Source organism: Lynx canadensis, chromosome B2, assembly GCF_007474595.2.
Source record: "Lynx canadensis isolate LIC74 chromosome B2, mLynCan4.pri.v2, whole genome shotgun sequence".
NCBI lineage: Eukaryota > Metazoa > Chordata > Mammalia > Carnivora > Felidae > Lynx > Lynx canadensis.
In genome coordinates, this window is record NC_044307.1 from 92,342,680 (window position 1) to 92,365,044 (window position 22,365).

General features: G+C 34.3%; 1 protein-coding gene across 1 annotated transcript in view; it reads left to right on the plus strand.

Annotated features, from left to right (window-relative positions):
- GRIK2 (glutamate ionotropic receptor kainate type subunit 2) overlaps positions 1-22,365 on the plus strand; it is a 655,189-nt gene that overhangs the window by 393,799 nt on the left and 239,025 nt on the right. Inside the window, exons 8-9 of the mRNA XM_030316033.1 lie at positions 581-688; positions 15,423-15,536. Coding sequence (XP_030171893.1) covers positions 581-688; positions 15,423-15,536 — 222 coding nt within the window. The remainder of the gene's footprint in view (positions 1-580; positions 689-15,422; positions 15,537-22,365) is intronic.

Below are 22,365 nucleotides of genomic sequence, written 5' to 3' on the forward strand. Positions count from 1 at the left end.
TTTGGATATATTTCTCCCAGTCTCACTTAAGGGAAAATAAAGTAATAAGTTAATTATTCTAAGAGGAAAGTGCATAATTGAAGTTGTATAACATAGGTTTTCCTAAATTCATTTTCTTTCCTTGTAATAAAATAAGTTTATGTTCATATTAGTATGAATTTAGGAGTGGTATTTTATAATAGTAATTCTATTTGCAATCTCCAGTGAGACATTCACTATCTCATTTATTATAATACATAACTAAATTATTGTCAGTTTGCTGAAGGAAGTTTGCTATTTAAAACATTATCTTCAAATTTCTCATAAAAAGTTATACCTAAAAAGGGCACTATTTAAAATGAAAAATTTGTAATAAATTCTGCATTGTGACTAAGATAATTTCTGTAGAAAAAAAAATCCTCTAAAGTTCAGAAGAGAAAAAAATGTTTTAAAAATTAGTAGTGATGTCAATTTAGGAGAAGAAAATAATGTTTGTTATTTTTTGTGTGAAAAAATGTTTTATCTTTTTCTCTTTCTTTCTTTCTTTCTTTCTTTCTTTCTTTCTTTCTTCCTTTACTAATCCATTTTTCTTTCCCTGTAGGCACATTGGGAAGGTCTCACAGGCAGAATAACTTTCAATAAAACCAATGGCTTGCGAACAGATTTTGATTTGGATGTGATCAGCCTGAAGGAAGAAGGTTTGGAAAAGGTACTTGAGTCATTCAACTTGTTTACTTTAATTATTAAATGAAACATATCTTACTGAAGAAATAGGGAAATATTCCCTCTCTTAGCCACATTTCATTGGCATTTAACTTTATTGAATAACTCTTAAGAATACATCTTCAATTTGTTATATTGAGTATAATAATGGAGACTTAGTATTCAAGGATAATGGGTGTCTTAAGACAATGAAATATTTTATTTTCTCACCCAGGTGTTTCTTATACCATGAGATGCATATCATCTTTATTGACCTTAAGATTTAATACAGTAGTTAAAAATATTTATACTTTTGCTTGCCTAGAGTTTCCTATTTAGAGCAGGTCATAAAAAAAAGAATTAAATACAGAAGTATGTTTCCATAGCTGGGTCATATTCATGTGAAATGTCTGAATTCATGTACACAAAATAAATTAGGTATGAACATAAATACACAGAATCTCACTTGATTCTGTTCATAGGGATTGAGGTAAGTACAGACAAGGATTACAGAATTTGGGTATATGCTTACTATAAAATATAGTAGTGTAAGTTTGTTTATATTTGTAATGCTTTCTTATTATGATAGACCCTATAAAGGAAACATTAGAGAATCTTTCTGTAGGTTCTAATGTGGATTATAGACAGACTCTGAATATAATGGTTACCAGATACATGTGATGATCAGTCATTCTAATAAGCTATACATGTTACCTTGAGATTTCAAAAATAATTTTGTACACTCCTCTGAAATTTGAAATTTTGTTTTGATTAATTACACACAATCTTTATCTTCACGGGGCTTTTTATTTAGAGTGATCAGATAACACATTTGTGAATAAATACAATGGAAAAGTGTTTCAAGCTTTAAAAGAGCGATGAAAGACTATTTCTGACAAAGGATATAATTAAGTATAGAGTCATAGTATATGAGGTACTTTGAACTAGGCGTTGAATAATGGAGAATTATTGATTGGTAGAGATTGAGTCATTGCAAAAAGAGATAATAACATGTGTAAAGACATAGCATAGTGTTTGATTGAACATGTGTATATGTGTACGCACACTCACTCAGTGGGATGTAGAGCTAAAATGCTAGATTTAAGTCATAAAGTGAGCACCATGTTGAAGTGTTTGCAATGTATACAATACAAATTCATAGGCCTATGAGATGCATTGGAAGACATTATAGTTTGAAATTATTTTAATATGAAGCCATGAAGTTAAAACTATTCTGAGAGTGGAAGTGAGAGATGAAGAAAGAGTAACAGAAGGCACAAACTGAATCTTCATCAGTGTTGTTAGTTCAAGGAAGAGCAGAGCATTGGAACTATGATTGTAAGGAGTAATGGGGGAGCCAGGTGGTAAAGGTAGAAGGAGCCAATGATAAAAGAATAAATCAAAGATTGATGAAGAAATTAGTGGGGGAAATTGTCATTAGAGAGAAATTGGAAAAAAATCTGAGAAAGCACGTAAGGTACTGATATTGAGTGAAGGCAAGTTAAAGAGAAGGGGAATTAAAAGTTCAAATCAAAGGCTTCCCGTATCTTCAAAAATCAGTACATGAGTCATCAGCTAAAAGATGGTGGTGGGATTTAGATTGGTCAGATCTTAAGAATAATGGGAATTTTTTTGTAAATGCCATTGTGAGGGATTTGACTTTGAGTAGTAGGAGTAAATTGCTGCTAAGTAGCAAAATATACTCATATTTTAACTTAGTAGAATGGTTAAGAAATCAAGGTGTGGATTCAGACAGAATTGGGCTCAAATCCTTGTTCTGCCATTTACTATTTATGGACAAGTTTCTTAATCTCTCCAAAATAAAGTGTCTTCAACTACATCAGGGGGTGATGGCAGTAGCTAATTCAAGAAAACTAATGAGTCTTGCTGACTTTACTTTTACTTTGTCCTGAAAAATATAGTTACCAACCCATAGATGTAAAGACAGAGTTCCTACTTTGATAGAGTTCACAGTTTGGAAGGTTCAACAGATGTGATCCAAGAGTTTTAAATTACAATTACAATTCTGTCACAAGTGTGTGAACTTCACCCTTCTACCCAAGTTGTCTGTGCCAAATTCCTCATCTCAAAAATTGTAGAGTGCAAAGGGCTTCCCTCTGGGACAGGCTGAAGTGAGAATATCATGGCCTCTGAAAGAACCTGTAAATACAATCTTTATAGGTGTCAAGGCTAGGAATTTAATTATCCTCAATTCTATTTTATCATGACTGGGTGAGGAAAATGAACAAAATAATGTGTAAAATGTTGGTTTTATCCATTACTTCTCCTCATGCCTACCACTTTTTCCTAGCTTTATCTTGGTAATCTTTGTCTAACACACTTCATTTATTCATTTGATTCTCTAACAAATATAGAGTGAACCTCTATTTTGTGCCCTCATGAAGGTTATACTCTAGTGAAGGAAATCTGCCAATTATAAATGGACTCACAAAAGTATAATATAGGATTATGCAGTAATAAGTGTTAAAAATAAAGATGACTTTTTAATATGTCATGAAAATCATGGATTTTGGATCACTTTCTGAAAGGTGAACCTTAGGACTGAAACAGTTAATAGGAAGAAGTCCATGCTTCTGATGTTAACAACTGTGGAGCAGATAAACCAGAAAGGAACAGGTTTGTTTCCAACAAACAGAGAAAGGTGAGGCATGTTCAGAGATCTGAGTTTGGGGTTGAAGTGTGACTATGAACACATCTTTTCCACTTATTGCCCATAGATCAAATTGAATATTTTCCTTGGGACCGTGATTAGAACCCAGCCCATTTAGCCATTGTCTAAGAAGGGTCACTAATACTGCACACACAGCCCGTTGCGTCTTTCCATACATGCTCTCCAGGCCATGGGAGTGCCTGGAGAATAAGAATAAGGGGGTTAGGGGACTGTAGGTGCCATTCCAGATTTTGTCTACCTCAGGCAACAGGACAGTTTGTTTTCTTTAAGAGCTTGGTATTCAACATTCAAGAATAGGAGAAGGAATATAAGAATAAGTAGTTTTCCCAGCTTGAATTCTTCTGGTCAGTTTGAAGAACATATTGCATATTCTACTTCCAGAATATGCTTAGAATCCATCTATTTCTCTTCACATCCATTGTTGTAATCATAGCCAGGGTACGTTTCACCTGGACTTCTACATCAGAGCCCCAATAAGCCTCACTTTTCTACTCCCCCTTACAATTCATTCTTCACACAACAGTAGCTGGAGCAGTGTCTTTAAAAGTAAATTGATCCATGTCATTGCTCTGTTTAAATCCTTTCACTTATTTCTACTGTATTCTGATTAAAATCCAAATATAATTTACAAAGTACTGCCTACCTCCCCTCTCAACTCTCATCACCATCTTAGATGTTTTTTATGCTTTAATTACACTGGCTTTTGTTCATTTTTTACACAGACACAAAGCTTTCTCTATTACTTTGGCAGTAGAGTTTTCCCAGCCTGGAAAACCAACCCCTAGCCCTTTGCCTGGCTAACTCTTACTCATCTTGGGCGCGGGGGGGGGGGGGGGGGCTCTGGTGTCACAGATTAAATCTTTCTTTCTTAGATAGACGTCCCATAAGCCTAAGCAATTTTAAGTTTTTCATAGCGCCCTGTACTTTTCCTTCCTGGCACATATTACAATGTGTTATTATGTATTTATGTGTACTTTTATGAAAAAAATGACCATGTTCCTAGCCAGTCCTATTAGATAGAAAAAAATTGCCCCCAGTCCCACTATTTACATATTCAAGGCCTAGCAAAGTCTTTGGCACAAAGTATATCCTCAAGAAATATTGACTTGAATGAATGAAGGGTCACGGTCACCATGAGAATCATAAAAGTTACTTCACATAGAATGCTTATTCAAGTGTCTGGTGCAAAGTTGTTTTCCTATGGCACAGCATTAATTTTTTTTTTTCCAGGTTTGCCCCACACCTACACAGTGAGAACAGAGAAACCCAGTAGTTAGTCAAAGGGCTGGGGTTATGAGTCAAGGCTTCAAGGGGTACAGGATTTTAGAGTATAGGAGAAGGGATCACTGAAGTCTGAGCTTACAAGGATGCACAATGCATCCCACATAGCAAAGTTTAATCTTGACATTCCAATTCTTATCAAAGAGTAAAAATAATGATTTATATAAGTTCCCCTTTTTCATCATATAAGTTTATGGTGTGGAAATAAACAAAGACCACTTAAATGAGAACAAACAGAAGTTATTCAGAGTTTCCTCTAGCCACCATCACTTGCATTTGGCAGAGATGCAAAGGTGGGCAGGTCAGTGGAAAAACTTTATCGTGGAAAAAGAGGCCTCAGATGTGTTCTGATTGGAGATTGTTGACATGAGGAAATGAGATGGGCTAATGAGAAGCAGGGCATTTAGGGTGATTGTTTTGGAGGGCATATTTGAGCTTCTCTGATTGATCCTGAGTTGGAATGGTGGCAAAAAATAGGGAAGCTGGGGGTTATTGAATAAATTTTGACCATTTTGGGCTGATATCTTAGAGGTTGTGGTTGGCTTCCCATGTTGTTTGCTCCAGAGGCTCAGGGTCAAGTTCTATCTTCATACATGGTCAAACTGTTGTCTATTTGTATATTCAGTCTGTCAATGGAATTACTGAAGTTACTTGACAGAAGAGGAAGAAATAGAAAAAATAAAAGGTCAAGAAAAATCGACATTAGGAAAATAAAAATGTCTTCATAACTGACAATAAAATGAGGTTTTTTAGTTTATATTTTTTTGAATATGTAAGCAGGATATGATTTACCACTGGAAATGATTTAACCTTACTTACCTAGTCCTTTGAAGCTTATCTATGTCCTTAGGAAAGGCCAGGTTCATTTGGAACAAAAGACCTTATTAAATGGCATAAGATGTTAAGAAATATTGACCTGTTCAATAGTCACAAGGACTCTATTTAGAGCAAAAACAATTGGAAGCTTTTACATAAGATAGGTTTGAATCGAGTTGATGACACTCCATGATAATAGTGCATTTCCATTGCACGGTGAGTTATCTAGAGACCATTTTGGGGAAAATAACCACTTATACTTAAAAAAAATTTTTCAAGAAACTACAATGCAATAATAAAATCACTTATACATCTGAAACTAGTATAACACTGTATATTAATTATACCTGAATTAAAAATAAATAAGTAAAATAATAATAAAATCAGTTAATCCTACCACATGGTTGAGTTTTCTTATTGAATGTGCTTTGTGACTACTATGTATGTTATGTGCTCTCCAAAAAAACCCCAAAAAATAAAAAAAAAAAACCAAACAACAACTACAAAAAAGGCTCTAGTCAAATGAATTTTTATTGTACTAGAGAATACTAGCTTCCAAGTAGAGTGTTGAACTAAAATCATTCTTGTGTAACCCTCATGGCTTTTTTCCAGCATCAAACTTTGCTATTTGTTTTGGTTATTTTGCTGACTGCCTCTTGAATGTAGTATTTATATTAAATGTTAAAATGGAACTTGGAGAACAGAATTTTCTGTCTTCTCAGTGGAAAGAGTCTAATCCTTATGAAAAATTGGCTTTGTGTATTAATTTTATATTAATTTTGAAAAAAACCATAAGGCTAAAACCAATGCATTTCTCTGGCCAGATATGGTACTAAGGAGCCTGGAAATGTTTAGGACTATGAACAATAATACGGTGTTTGCCTCAGCATGTTTTTATAATAAAATCAGCTTCTAACTTGTATATCCTTAGGGGAAATTTTGAAAAAAACAAGTGGCTACAAAAGGTCATTTTATGAAATCTATGTTTGCCAATTTCTACAAAGTTAAGAATTTATATCTATATATATATGATATATATTATATATATAATATTTATATATGTATAAATATACATATATTATATATAATATATATAATATAAAGCAAGATAATCCATACTTGCAAACTTTTATAAAGTATAAAATTATCATATTTACTTTCAAGTGAAGCTCCATTTCAACTTTTGACATCATTTTTTTCTGAATATTTACCGCTTGCATTTGGGCCCACTTGTAGAAACTGGTGTCAGTAATCCACAGGCTTCTTACTGAAAACTCAAATATTTTCACAATGTATGAAGAGGGTGAGAATTAGTAGTGAAACCCTGCCTGCCGAAATTTACAGGCCTAGATGTTCCAGGATCAGAACATGTTTCAAATTGCTTTTTGAAAAACTTTTTATAGAACATATATATTTTTAGAACAAGTGGTAATTTCTATGGAAGTCTTTACTATTGACCTTTCTCTTGCCTGTAGAATCCTGTACTCATTAACTCCCTATGAAAAAGGTGTCTGAATGGAATTTACAGTCTTCAAAATTTATCTAAGTGTGAAAATCCACACTAGATAGGTGAGAACTATTTCTTTGATAGATTTCTAGATACCTGATGCATAGTAGTTTTTATCTTTCTCTCTTTGATGGCATTTGATACATATATCCTGGTTCCCATGACAACAGTGACCCCCAACTTTCCCAGGAATTGAGATTTCTTTTGCTTCTCTGTAAGAAAGGAATGCTAATGGTGATGTCGACTAGTCAGAAATGTGTTGTTTGCTTCTTAAAAAGCAAAAATGCATCCTAGGCAGGATCCAAGCCTGACATTTTTCTTTGGAGATGTTAACCATTTAATTTGTCTAACTCTCATTTAGAATTCATTATATGCCCTATCTCACAACTGTACTGTACCGATATTTTTGGTGTGTGCCAGTATGTTTATAGTCACTATTTTGCTTGATGACTTTTAACCTTCAGAGTGGTAAAATATTTAAAATAACTATTTACAGATGATATTTATGTTTGGAAGTCAATTGGATTATTTTATTTGAGAGCACACAATTCCTTATTTTGGCCCATCAGAGAATACCAAATATTGACTTTTTTTCTTGTTTTAGCCCATCAAAAAATACCAAATACTGACTTTGAATTAAGCATGTATAGTAAATATAATTTTTAAAGCATTGATTTGATTTTAATGTAATCTCTGAACTACATTTTTATTCTTGGAAAAATAGTCCTTAATTAATTGAACGTTACCACATTGTTATATTTGAGAATAGTTAATTAATTGATTCAAATTTTACTTAAAAAATAAAAACACCACCTGCCTCTAACTCTTTGTTAATATTTATGGTTATCTCTGCCCTAGACAAAAATAAAAATCCTAAAGGTGAAAAATCTATGTTTAGATTAGTCATCCGTTTCTGTGAGATGATTATGTATTTACTAATTTATTGTCCTCATGTGAACACTATTTCTCAAATGGTGAAATTCCAGCCCCTGTGGAAACTGGTGGGTAGATAGTTTTAGGAAAGTAATTGGGGTGCAACTGAGAGGTTCTTTGCATGGTCCTCATAGGCCAAAATCACTTACGTATGAAGGTAGCTCAGTTCCCAGGTAATTGTTCTTTACTATGAATTCTTCCTGGCATGCAGCAGATAGGCACTGCTGTGAAATGGTTCATGTTTATCTTTGGGACATCAGGTACCAATTCCAATTCTGTTACCATGTAGCCCAATAAAAATATACAACTGTTAATTATTAGTAGTACTTTTATTGGACAGTAACGTAAATAACTATCTCTACTTTTCATAAAAAAAAATCCAACATTAGAAGAGGTGAGGTAAGTAAGAGAAAAAAGTCTCTTTTTGCCTGCAACACTTAGCAAAACAACTACTGTATTGAAAACACTCTGTTTCCATTATTCTGTATCCCACCATATAGGCTTGAGAACCTGACTTTGTAAATTATCTAGAAAGTATGGGTATACTAGTTAATGGAGTTATGTACAGTTCACCAGTGTATATTTGATCAATTGAAGAGAATATTCATCTCCCCAATATGAATTAGCATTTAATATCAATACATTCCTTATGCTTTCCATTTCTTGATACCTTCAAATAGTACTATCAGGGATGTCCCTTCTTCTAAAGTAATGGTAAATATCCTTCAGGCAAAGTATACTTAATGTGTCATACGATTAGAAGCAACTAATTATTGAGAATATTTTTAAAACAAAAATTTTACGATGGAGACCCACATTGCGCTAGGACTGTTTTAAACATAATGTTTAAAACATTTGCATATTCCTGATGGTGAAAGATGCTGAGAACCTGTTGGCATTCTATATCTTCTTTGGGAAAAAGAGTTAAGATTTTCTGCCCATTTTTATTTGGATTATTTGTAGGGTTTTTTGTTTGTTTGTTTTGTTTTGCTCTTGAGTTGAAATAGTTCTTTATATATTTTGGATATGAACTCCTTATCAGATGTATAATTTCAAAATATTTTCTCTCATTCAGTAGGTTGCCTTTTCATTTTATTGATGGTTTCCTTTGCTCTGCAGCAGTTTTTTAGTCTGATATAGTCCTATTTATTAATTTTTACTTTTGTTACTTTTGCTTTTGACATCAGATTTTAAAGAATTTGCCAAGACCTATGTCAAAGATCTTACTCCTTATGTTTTCTTCTCGGAGTTTTAGGGTTTCAGGTCTTACATTCAAATCAATCCATTCTGAGTTAATTTCTATGTATGGTGTAAAATAGTGGTTTAGTTTAATTCTTTTGCATGTGGCTGTCCTGTTTTTATTGAAGAGGCTGTGCTTTCCCCATTGTGTATTCTTGGTTCCTTTGTCATAAATTAACTGACCATATATATGTGGACTTATTTCTGGACTCTCTGTTCTAGTCCATTGATCCATGTGTCTGTTTTTTAAGCTGGTACCAGACTGTTTTAATTACTATAGCTTTGTAATATACTTTGAATTCAGGAAATGTGATGCCTCTGCTTTTTATTTTTTTTTCTTTCTTTCTCAAGATTGCTTTGGCTATTTGGATTGTGTCTGTATGTGTGTGTGTGTGTGTGTGTGTGTGTGTGTGTGTGTATGCGTGTGTGTATGCAAGTGGTTCCATATAAATTTTAAGGTTATTTGTTCTATTTATTTCAAAATGTCACTGGAATTGTGATAGGGATTGCATTGAATCTGTGGGTAGTTTTGGATAGTATGGCCATTTTAACAATATCAATTCTTCCAATCCATGATTATGGAATATCCTTCCATTTATTTGTGTTTTCTAGAATTTCTTTCATTAATGCCTTGTAGATTTTTTTTTGGGGGGGTTGTGTATAGTTAATGCATAATGTTACATTCATTTCAGGTATGCAACATAATGATTCAACTTCTCTATACACTATGCTATCTATGCTTACCACAAGTATAACTACCATCTGTCACCACACAACACTATTATATTATCATTGACTATATTCTATATGCTGTGTCTTTTATACCCTTGACTTATTTATTCCATAACTAGAAGCCTATATCTGCCAGTCCCCTTCACCCATTTTGCCACCCCATTCCCACCCCTCATTCTCTCTGGCAACCATCACTTTGTTCTCTATGTTTATGTCTGATTCTTCTTTTGGTTTCTGTATTCATTTGTTTTGTTTTTAAGATTCCACATGTGAGTGAAATCATATGGTATTTGTCTTTCTCAGTCTGACTTATTTCACTTAGCATAATACTCTCTAGGTTCATCCATGTTGTCGCAAATGACAAGGTATCTTTTTTCATTGCTGTGTAATATGAGGTATATATGTATATATACATATACACACATATATGTGTATACGTATATGCCTCCACTTCCTTATCCTTTCATCTACTGTTGAACACTTAGGTTGTTTCCATATCTTGGCTATTGTAAATAATGCTGCAATAAACATAGGGGCCCATATCTTTTTGAATTAGTGTTTTCATTTTCTTGCGGTAAATACCAAGTAGTAGAATTCTTGCATCATATGGTATTTCTATTTTTAAATTTTTGAGGAACCTGCATACTGTTTTTCACAGTGGCTGACCAATTTACATTCCCCCCAACAGTGCACAAGAGTTCCAGTTTTCTCCGCATCCTTGCCAACACCTGTTATTCTTATCTTTTTGATTTTAGCCATTCTGACAGGTGTAAGGTGATATCTCATTGTGGCTTTGATTTGCATTTCCTTGATAATTAGTGATGTTGAGCAACTTTTCATGTGTCTGTTGGCCGTCTGTATGTCTTCTTTAGAGAAATGGCTCTTCAAGTCCTTTGCCCATTTTTTAATTGGGTTGTTGTGGGTTTTTCATTGGTTTATTTTGATTTTGGTGTTGGGTTGTGTAAATTTATTTATTTTATATATTAACCCCTTATTGGATATAATCTTTGCAAATATCTTCTCCCATTTAATAGGTTTATTTTTTGTTTTGCTGATGATTTTCTTCACTGTGCAAAAACTTTTTATTTTGATGTAGTATCAATTGTTTTTTTGTTTGTTCATTTATTTATTTATCTATTTCTTTATTTCTTTATTTCTTTATTTTCATTTTGTGTTCCTTGCCTTAGGAGACATATCTAGAAAAATGTTATGTCAGCTGATGTCTAGAGAAATTGCTGCCTGTGTTCTCTTCCAGGATTTTTTATGGTTTCAGGTCTCACGTTTAGGTCTTTAATCCAATTTTAGTTTATTTTTGTGTACAGTGATAGAAAGTAGTTCAGTTTCATGCCTTTGCATGTAGCTGTCCAATTTTCCCAGCACCATTTATTAAAGAGACTGTCTTTTCTCCATTGTGTGTTCTTGCCTTCTTTGTCATAGATTAATTGACCATATAAGCATGGATTTATTTCTGGGTTCCCCTATTGTATTCCATTGATCTATGTGTCTGTTTTTGTGTTATGTCGTATAGTTTTCAATGTACAGATATTTCACCTCCTTGGTTAAATTTATTCCTGGTTGTTTTATTCTTTTTGGTGCAAGTGTAACTGGGATTTTTAAAAATATTTCTTTCCGGTAGTTTGTTATTAGTGTATAGAAACGTAACAGATTTTTGTATATTGACTTTTGTATCCTGAAACTTTACCAAACTTGTTTATTAGTTTAATAGTTTTTGGTGGAGTCTTTAGAGTTTTCTGTATATAATATCATGTCATTTGCAAATAGTGAGAGTTTTACTTCTTCCTTTCCAATTCAGATAATTTTTTTCTTGTCTAATTGCCATTATGAGGACTTCCAGTACTGTGTTGAATAAAAGTGACAAGAGTGGGCATCCTTGTTTTGTTCCTGACCTTAGAGGAAAGGCTTTTAGCTTTTCAGCATTTAGTACAATGTTAGCTGTAGGTTTGTCAAATATGGCCTTGATTGTAGTGAGATACATTCCCTTTGCACCACTTTGTTGAGAGTTTTTATCAATCTACTTAAAACAACTCTGTGAGGTCAAGAGTACTTAGATATTTTTATTTGATTTTGGAGCTGAAAAAAGTACTTTAAAGACTTGACTAAATAATATAATGAAAAAATTGTGTTAAGAAAATAGATTAAAACAGAAAAAGATTGTCTTGAGTTAGCCATGTTTCTTGTGATTAAAACAAAATAAACCAAAACTCACTGGTGACAATTCCCTCAAGCAATAGAAAGTTTTGAATTAGACATTCCCCATATACTTAAAATCTAGGGATCTTGCAATTTTTTTGATTTAAAATTTATGCCACTGAAATTTTTGAAACCTTATAATAATCTGTTCAGAAACCTTGATTTGCAGAAGGGAATACCTAATATTTATGATTATAGGAAATTATGGTTTCATATACTATGAACCAGAACCCCTCCATCCAGAGACAGAATGAAACAAGACAAATATATTTAGATGAGTGGACATATGGCTAAATTATTTTTTATGGAAGTAATCATAGAGGATGATGATAAGCAAAATTGGGAATATTTGTATTAGTGATTTGGGTAGAAGGTTGAAAAACTTAACAGTTTTAAGGATGTCATTAGGCAGATGACAGTGGGAAAATGATGTTTGCCAATGCTTTGGCTGGTAGAATTGCACATCTGAAAAAATCTAGCTATGTAGCCAATAGTGAAAAAAAAAAAAAGGAAAGAAAATCTAAGAGGACAAATGTGTAATAGGTATTAATTATAGACCAGGGGCAGAAAAATGCCAGTTACTGCAAAATCTGATCTGCAGATGTGTCTTATTTAGCCAATGGAGTTTGTTTGTTTGTTTGTTTGTTTGTTTATTTATTTATTTATCTATTTATTTATTTATTTATGATGTTGAATTTGAAGCAATTTAAGCAGGTCAGCAGGCATTCTAGGTTTTACATTATCCTCTCTTTCCCCACCCAGTTCCCTAGTAAGGCCTCTATTAGCTGTAGTGATGCCTTATTGGAACCTAAAAGAATCACCTACTCTGGAAGCATGCAGCCCCAAAGCACAGCTGTCAGAAGAGCAGGGTCTGGACTGTGACTGTTACGTGCTATTCTGCCTTGAAATTTTGTGAAATTTAGAAGTTGCATACCTTTGCCTGGAAACTCTTACCACTGGCTTATGTCCTTTTTCTTCACACATGGATGTTACTGTCTGGCCCCTGAAGGCTTTACATTATTGACCCTAAATTACAATTTGACTGTCTTTATGGCATCGTGGTAGTCATAGTCTAAAGTAATTTAATTGACCAGTAGATAATATACTTTGGAGAGAATGCTGATATCAGTGTTTTTTTCTTACTATATATTTGACTTTTTCCTATATTGACCCAGACATTGGGAACGTGTAGTTTTTAATGGTAAGAGGAAAATTAACTCAATGTACGAAAATATGGCAAGAAAAATTTTTTTAGATATCATTAAAAAAATTATGTTGAGGGGCGCCTGGGTGGCTCAGTCGATTAAGCGTCCAACTTCAGCTCAGGTCATGATCTCACGGTCCGTGGGTTCGAGCCCCGTGTCAGGCTCTGTGCTGACAGCTCAGAGCCTGGAGACTGTTTCAGATTCTGTGTCTCCCTCTTTCTCTGACCCTCCCCTGTTCATGCTCTCTCTCTGTCTCAAAAATAAATAAACGTTAAAAAAAATTAAAAAAAAATTATGTTGAATCCCTTGTATAGTTAATGTGTTTTTGAAAAAAAATATACTTGGGGGAATGCCTAGGTGACTCAGTTGGTTAAGTGTCCAGCTCTTGATTTCAGCTCAGGACATGATTGCATAGTTCATAGGACTGAGCCCCATACTGGGATCTGTGCTGACGGTGCGGTGCCTATTTAGGATCCCCTGTCTCCCTCTCTTTGTGCCCCACGCCCCGAAAATAAACAAATAAAATAAAATCCTTTTAAAAAAGAAAAATTATATTTGGGTTTGCACTTAAATACAACTTTTAGAATGGCTTACCTATTCTTCTTATGAAGGACAGAAATTAGTAATATTTCTATTTTTGTGCTTCTCCAATTAAAGGGAAAAAGACATCTTAATAGGTTACTGAGAAAGGTATGCAAATGAAAAAAGAGAGAAAAAAGTAAATGCAATGAAATATAGAAATATAAAAAAGATTATAATAATCAAGTTGAATAAGGTTGTGCTAATTAGACTATTTTTAACATATTTAGGTAGACCAGGGTAAATATTACCTGCTAAATCAATGTCACTTTTAAAATAATTTAATTTATATACAAAGTTTTATTTTATTTTATTTATGTATTTTTAAAAGTTTATTTATTTTAGAGAGAGAGAGAGAGAGAGAGAGAGACCACACATGAAAGCTGGGGAGGGGCACAGAGAGAGGGAGAGAGAGGATCCCAAGCAGGCTCCATACTGAAAGCAGAGCAGGGATCTATCTCAGGATGCTGTGCAATCATGACTTGAGCCAAAATCAAGAGTCAGATGCTTAACTGACTGAGCTACTCAGGTGCCTACACAGCTTTGTTTCAAAGATAAATTGATAATTGATAGTTTCCCTCTCCTTTAAATAGACACATTGGGTCATTGGTGAGAGGGATATGGAAAACAAATTTTACTATTGATGACTTCTAAGTTTGAGAGGGTGGAGAAAAGAACTACTGAATTAAATCTTCTTCCACCTTTGTTCTTCTTCAGTGCTGACCATTGTTATATGACAGGGCAACGGTGCAGGTTTACATAAACCACCCAATCTATGCATTCAGTGGCATTCTGCACTGATACATGTCTCCCAGAGATGTGCTGTATCTTTCCATAGGTTGTGTTCAGGGGGTATAAAATTTCTGAACACTGAGAGTGTATGGCCTAATTATTAGAGAGTATCAGTTAAATTAAAGTACATATTAAATAGCATACAGCTAGAAGTACTGGAATGGGTTGTTCAGATGAGATTGTGCTGTAATGTCTCTTTGGAGTATTTTGAATGCTGCAAAGGTGTATTTTTAAAAGCTCCAAAGGCAATTTTGGGTAAGATTTGCTCTATTGGGGGTCATGCAAAATACCAATCAATGCCACTTCCAAGCTTGCCTTTGCCTGTTAATTTATCCTGGATTCCCAGGTTTTGCTCCTTTAGCTTTGTCTATATAACATGGCATGTTATCTTTGTAATGAGAGGATGAGATAGATCCATTACAGTAAAAGATATGCACTATTAATGAGTTTCTAGCCAGCTATCAAGGTATCATCAAATGTGGTTTATCTTGGTGAATGAAAGTTCAAATGGAAAATTAAGCTCCCATACTGACTGTAGAAGTGCAGTGGATCATTTTGTTCTTTAATGTCACACTTCACTGGACACACTTCACAGAGCAGTGAATCATGCTTAAAACAAGCAGCCTTTACTTTAGCGACAGCAGATAATGCAGCAGAGGTGAATAATAAGTGTTAGCAGTCTTAACTTTCTCTTACAGTGCTTTCTCCCAGGTGCCTGATGGACAATTTACAAAGTACATATGCTATTTTATAGATTGGAACTTGGGATCCCACCAGTGGCCTGAATATGACAGAAAGTCAAAAAGGAAAGCCAGCCAACATCACAGATTCCTTATCCAATCGTTCTTTGATTGTTACCACCATTTTGGTAAGTATTTGTTTTCCCATTTTTTTTTTAGATAAATGTAGATAAACATGGAGGTGGATTAAAAATGGCATTATAATTTGAACAGTAAGGAACAGAATGTAATGTATTTTACAGTTATTTAGCAATTACTGTATAACAGATAAGTCAAGGTTAATTTAGCCAGTTTTTATTATGTTAGTCTTCAATGATGTAACTTGTATTAATGTTTGGGATATTTATATTGATTAATAATACAACTTTATATATTACTAGAATGCATTGCATTTCTGCAAAATGAGTTCCTATTGAAGAATTTTCAGTGTTAAGATTTAAAATATGTATGGACATGCAGATGTATATGGTTATGTGAGGGGCTACATGTGAACTTTGCTTCTGCTTTCACCTCCTGAAAATATCTTTTAGAGAGCTTGTAATTAATTTTTCAGGATTTTTCCTATTGTATTCCAACCTTGCTTTCAATTGTCTTCATCATGGAAAATCCATCTCCCTAATAAAATTAGGTGACAAGTGCTTTCTTAAACCAGAAAAATTTTCACCAGCAACAGAATTAATACAGATGCGCTGGATATATTTACCCTCCTTATAATGATGTATTTTAATTAGATCCTATAGTAATATTTACCTAGGCCTACTATGTCATTTGGAATGGGAATTTTAATTTTAGAATAAGCAAGGACCTCTTATTTAAAATTAAGTCATTACTTTCTACCTACAGAATAAGCTTATCCATGCTAATTCTTGTGTCTTCCCAGGTAGTCGATAAGAATGTGAGATTAATGTTCAGAACAAACAAACCACCATACACTTTTAGCATTTATATAATTTCTGTATTTGATTTATGGTGGAAAGCAAGCCAGGAGGAATTGATAATCTTGTTCTTTTATTAACAACAAGGGATGTCACATCTTTAGGCATGTCAGAATAAAATAGCTTGGGTTAAAGACTCTTGATAATGAAGCAAAGGTGGTAATAAAGAAATGACACTGATGGAAGTTCATGAGTTTTTTAATCACTCCCTTGCTAAGAACCTCAGTGAATACTGCGTCTCTATCCATCATATCTAAACTTCCTAAGTTCTCTTTATATCTCCCTCTCTTTTCAAAGGTAACTCTCATGCCCACCAACTCACTGACCTTGTCCTTCAGTTGAAATGCTCCCACAAGATGCTAATGCATCTTTTTTCTGCCTGTATGTCCTGGATCTCATTACCTCCCGCTAGGACTATGGCAGTAACCATGAAATTATCCATTTGCTGACAGCCTTTTTCCCTTTGCAATGTACCCTACTCCCCATTGTAATGATCTATCATTTTCCTTGCTTATAATGCTTTAGTGAATCCATATTGACCATTAAAAAGTGTCTAAAATGGGGCACCTGGGTGGCTCGGTCAGTGGGGCGTCTGACTTCGGCTCAGGTCATGATCTCACAGCTTGTGAGTTTGAGCCCCACATCGGGCTCTGGGCTGGAAACTCGGAGCCTGGAGCCTGCTTCGGATTCTGTGTCTCCCTCCCTCTCTCTGACCCTTCCCCACTCACACTCTGTCTCTTTCTCAAAAGTAAATAAACATTAAAAATTTTTTTTTTAAAAAGTGCCTAAAATTTTGACCCTATGTTCAAGACGTCCTACAGTCTTGTTTTCTCCCACCTTTCCATCCTCATTTCCTATTATGCCCTTTCAGGAACCCTGTGTTTTAACTTACCTGGGGTAACCAGTTAACCTATTCCCATGATTGTGTTAGCCCTATTCTTTTGTCTGCAATATGTTGCTTGCCATTTCTGAGATTTGATAGTACTTGTCAGTACTTTATATTATTTAGGATTAATATTATACCATTCTTTACCTATTTCATGTGTGCAGTATTTCTCCAAACATCACTGAACACTTCTTTGAAGAATAGGATCTATGTCTCCTATTTTTACATCATATGTGTCTCTGCAATGCTCATAAAAATTGTTATATAGGGGACATTTGTAGTCTTCAGCAGTTGGCACTTCTTTCTGTGTTCTCCTTGATCCACAAATTCCCAGATACGTCACTTATCTTACGGCTCCAAAACTGCTCACTTCTTTACATCTCCCTGTGAGAATCCTATTCATCCTTCCAGACTCATCTCAAATGACAACCACTCCATGAAAATATCTGATCTCTCCATTAAGTTGTGTGTACACTGTGGGGTGTGGAGGGATGTACACTTTATGTATCATAATACACTATAATGGCAATTATGCACTGTTTTTTTTAGAAAATTTGTATATCTGTGTTTCCACTTGAGATGAACATAAAGCCCATGATCAAATTTTACAGTTTTGATATCTCAATGTCAGAAAAAAAGTGTCCTAGGCATAGCAAGCACTCAAATATTTGTCAAATTAAATTAAGTAAACAGTATTTAATTAAATGGAAAATTAGAAGAAGTAAGCAACTTTTGAATGGTTATACTTAAATATTTTTCAACTGTGAAGGTTATTGCAAACTGCTTGTCCCAACAAAGCAGGTCGATTAAGGTGATCCATATAATTTCTCAGTCTTAATTACTCATGGTTATTTTATAAAAGTATTCAGACATTTTTCTCAAGCATAAACCATTTTGTGTCTACTGAAACAAGTGGCACTTAATCTTAGCTTTATATTGAAACCAGAAGTAAAGCCTTTTAAAAAGTACTTGTACCCAGAACACATTTCATACCTTTTAAAACAGTATCTCTGAGCTTTGGACTTGGGAAATCTTCATTTTTAAAAAACTTCCATAGGTAATTCTGATGTATAACAATGATTGAGAACAAACTGCTCAGATCATTACTCTGCATAACTAAGATGTAAGATCAACTATGAAACATACACTAACTTACATTAAAAAAAATAGGTTTTTGGGGCACCGGGGTGGCTCAGTTGGTTAAGCATCTGACTTCCGTCCAGGTCATGATTTCACAGCTCATGGATTCAGTTCTGAGTTGGGCTCTGTGCTGAGAGCTCACAAGCCTGGATCCTGCTTCAGATTCTGTGTCTCCTTCTCTCTCTGTCCCTCCCTCCCCTGCTTGCACTCTGTCTCTCACTCTCTCTCTCTTTCAAAAATAAATAAACATTAAAAAATAGTTTATTTCTATTTTAGAGTATATCCTTCTATTGGTCTCTAAGTGATTCTGATATTTACTAAAAGGAAAGTCACTTTGTTTTTATATCACTTATTGAAAAAGTTCTTGTTCTGAATAATATTCTGATCATAAGATATCCACAATTGAGAAAATAACATGTTTGAAGAGACTAGTTACCTTATTTAGTAAGCATTATGCTTGATAGAATTTACTGATAGTTTATATTTTATAAAGCGGTATGATCATTTGATTTATGTTCGGTAATTTTGTCCTTTTGTCTCTTGGAAAAATCTAAGAGGAGTTTCTGGCTGAGTTGCGAATAATGGTATCTCCACAAAGAGAAGCTGTGGAGATACCAAAGAGAAGTTCACTTCTGCTTCTTGTTCAATATTCTTATTAAGATATGTGCCTTAAGAAAAAACAGTGAGGTATTCTAGGATTTGACATTTTCAGTGTGCTAATCATAATCGCTCCATTTCTCTTGAATTTATTTTTATTTCTTCCTTTATTTAATGAATATGTACTGAATGATGATTGTGCGAAAGCTTTGTTTGCTGAGCAAAACAGATATGGTATTTGCCCTCAGGGAACTTAGAAAATGGTGAAGATTCATAGGGAAGATTACACACACACACACACACACACACACACACACACACACACACATTACCTTCTGATTAAGATATAAGAAAAAGATAAGCAGAGTAATGCCTTTTACAGGATACTTCTGAGTTATCCTTGGAGCCAGGAGTGACAGGACAAGTCAGACAGGCCTCCCTGCAGAGAAATAGACAGCAGAGATCTGAAGTCTGAGAAGGAATTAGCAAGGTAGAGAAAAAGGAGTATTATTGGCAGAGGGAATAGCATATGCAAGGGCCCTAAAGCAGGAAGGATCTTGAAAAATTTGCAAAATGGAAAGAAAACCATAATGGCTGGTGCTGGTGCCTTGGTGCCTTCGTCTGCTTCTCAGCTTTATAAAATATGACACAGTCCATTACCGAAAAAACGAAAAACAAAAAACCAACAGACATTTATTGCATGCCTGCTATGTGCTAGCCCCTGTTTAAAGCACTACTCATGTATTTACTCAGTTAATAGTCATAATAACCTTTTTTGATAGCATTATTGCTACTATTTTTACAATTAAGAAAGCTAATGTCTGGATTGCCTAAATAGCCTACTCATGGACACACAGCTAAAAAGTAGAGTAGTGGGGTTTTAACCAATCTGTTTAGGCAACTTGAGCAACCAATACTATGTAATGAAAACTCCATTGGCCAACTATGGAAAAGTCTAGCAACTATAGTTTATGGCCAAAACAACATCTTGATGGAGAGAGTTTTTCCCCTAAAGCAGTACTTCTTATCCAGAAATCCTATATATGCTAGAACACTGTTTTGCTATTATGGGTGTGCCCCAAATGGCTAGACATTCCCCACCATGGAGGCCAAGATTAGATTACACTTGGTTGGGTACCTTGGCCCTCCCATTTCTCTCCTCTTTTAATGTAGCACTCAGTTTTCTTTCAGCCTCTTTAAACCATAATTTCAGATTTTTCTGGGCAATCAAAATAGTGTTGGGGTTTATCTTATTTTTTTCTCTTTAGAATTGAGATGGAGCATCTTGTTTATAAGTATCTTTTACTCCCCTTGAACAATATAACCTATGCCCAATACATTGTATGGGTGCAGCATATAATTATATCATGGAATGATTCATTTTAGAAAGGCTTAAACATTTTTAAGTGTTTATTATTTTTTTGTTTAATTTTGAATGAAGACTTAGGATATCCTATAATTTGGAAATTTATGTAACTCCACCTGCAAGACTGGACCTAAAGCTTCGGTCTACTCATACCCTCTTCTTAATATACCTTATATTACCTCTCTGGCCTTTGAATTTCAAGTTCAGTTGCTATTAAAATTCCCTTGCTTCTTCTGTTTTTTGTTATTAATGGAACTAAAAATTTAACCTTAGAATCATGTTTTCATTTATGAGGAGTTTATTTCATAGCAACTGTTAAAACATAAATTCTTAATTATCAAAATGAATAACAAAAATACCATTTAGAACAAGACATAGAGTGCTCTTAGAGAATAGCGTGTCCTATATCTTCAATTTATAATCTGATCCTTTTGTCCTCACTGCTATGGATCCACTAGCTAGGAGCAGCATCAGGTGACTGAATATTTATTTAACTTCATTTATTTACCACTGAGTTCTTGGTTTTCAGTAGATTTTTTCAGGCCTGTGTAAAAATGTTGAGTGTTTCCCACTGTGCTACTCCTGTATAATAATTGATTTTTGTCCATCAAAAGATTACTAACACTTAAATGCCACTGTACATGTTTTTTCCCTTCATAGCTAGTAGCACTTCAACATGCAAATGACTATGAATTTGGTTACTTTAGAAAAATCACTTCTCTTAAGAAGGTTCTTTCTTCTTGGTTGCTCAATGAATTCAAAAAGTGTGTTTGCATCTGCAACTTAGTCTTTCTTTTTTATTTTTTTCCCTATATAACCTCCTGGAAGGTTATATAGTTCAGTATCCAGTTTACTTGCTTAGGCTTGTAAAGCTTTATTGTTACAGCCCACAGATACAGGAGGCTTATCTGGGAGCAAGCTTCCAAGGACAATGGGAAGGTTTCACAGTACAAAAGATGAAGTGACCGAATCATCCCCTAAATGGTGCTGCGGCTTCTGCCATAACATCAACAAAAGCAGATTTCTAGGGCTTCAAGTCTGCCACTGCAATACATTTTCCCTCTGATTCTTCTCTTCCCATTGTCACAGATGGACTGTCAAGCACGTGGTTCTTCTTTATAAGTTGCTAGCATCTGGGCTTGGAAACCCAGATACTGCAGCTTCATAAAGAAAAAGGTTTTCATTCTTAGCAACCCCTACACCATTTCTAAGCAGTTTGAAACATGTATTGTGGAGATAATAAGATCAACATAATTTGAGAAAGATATAGTAAATATACACACACAAGTACTACTTGAATGTTAACGTCTGAGATGAGAGTGCCTCATTCAAACTCAGACTCCTCTGACCCTACTCCTGCTACCTGCTTGTTGAAAAGCAACCAAACCTTTTCTCACCATGTTGTTTCTTCTCTTTCAGGGTGTCTGCTGGCACTACATTTCTCTTTCTTGCTCATGCTTTAATAGCTCAACGTATTTTACTTCAAATAACTATTAATATTCTCTTAAGCCTCCAGATTAACCAGATAAACATAAAACTATTGGTGGTGGCACCATACAGAAAGAAAGCTGTTTTAATGTGAAATTAGGCATAATTTTTAAAACCCTAGGATCTTAATTTTTAAGGGTTTTGGAAGTGACCAGAACCTCCCTTTTTTAACCATGTAATTTCTCTCACACACATGTGCTTTCTTCATCCTTCTTTATTAAATCTGCTTTAAAAATGCCAACATAATAAAGATTAAGTATTTTTATTTTGTTGTGGTATTGTTTTCCATCGCCAACATTATTTTCAGTACTGTGATTTTTTTGAAGCTTATTTTATCATGAACAATGTATTGAGTTTGGTACGGAAGAATGAAGAGAGAAATCTGAATCTCTGGTTCAGCTAAACCACAGCAAACGACATGGAAATGCAGTATTTTTGCTCTAGCTTTCTCATTGTCAAAGATATTATCACAATAGAACCATGTAAACTTATACAATCTAAATTTCAGCTGCATCCTTGATCTGAGCGGATGTTCAGTATCAAAC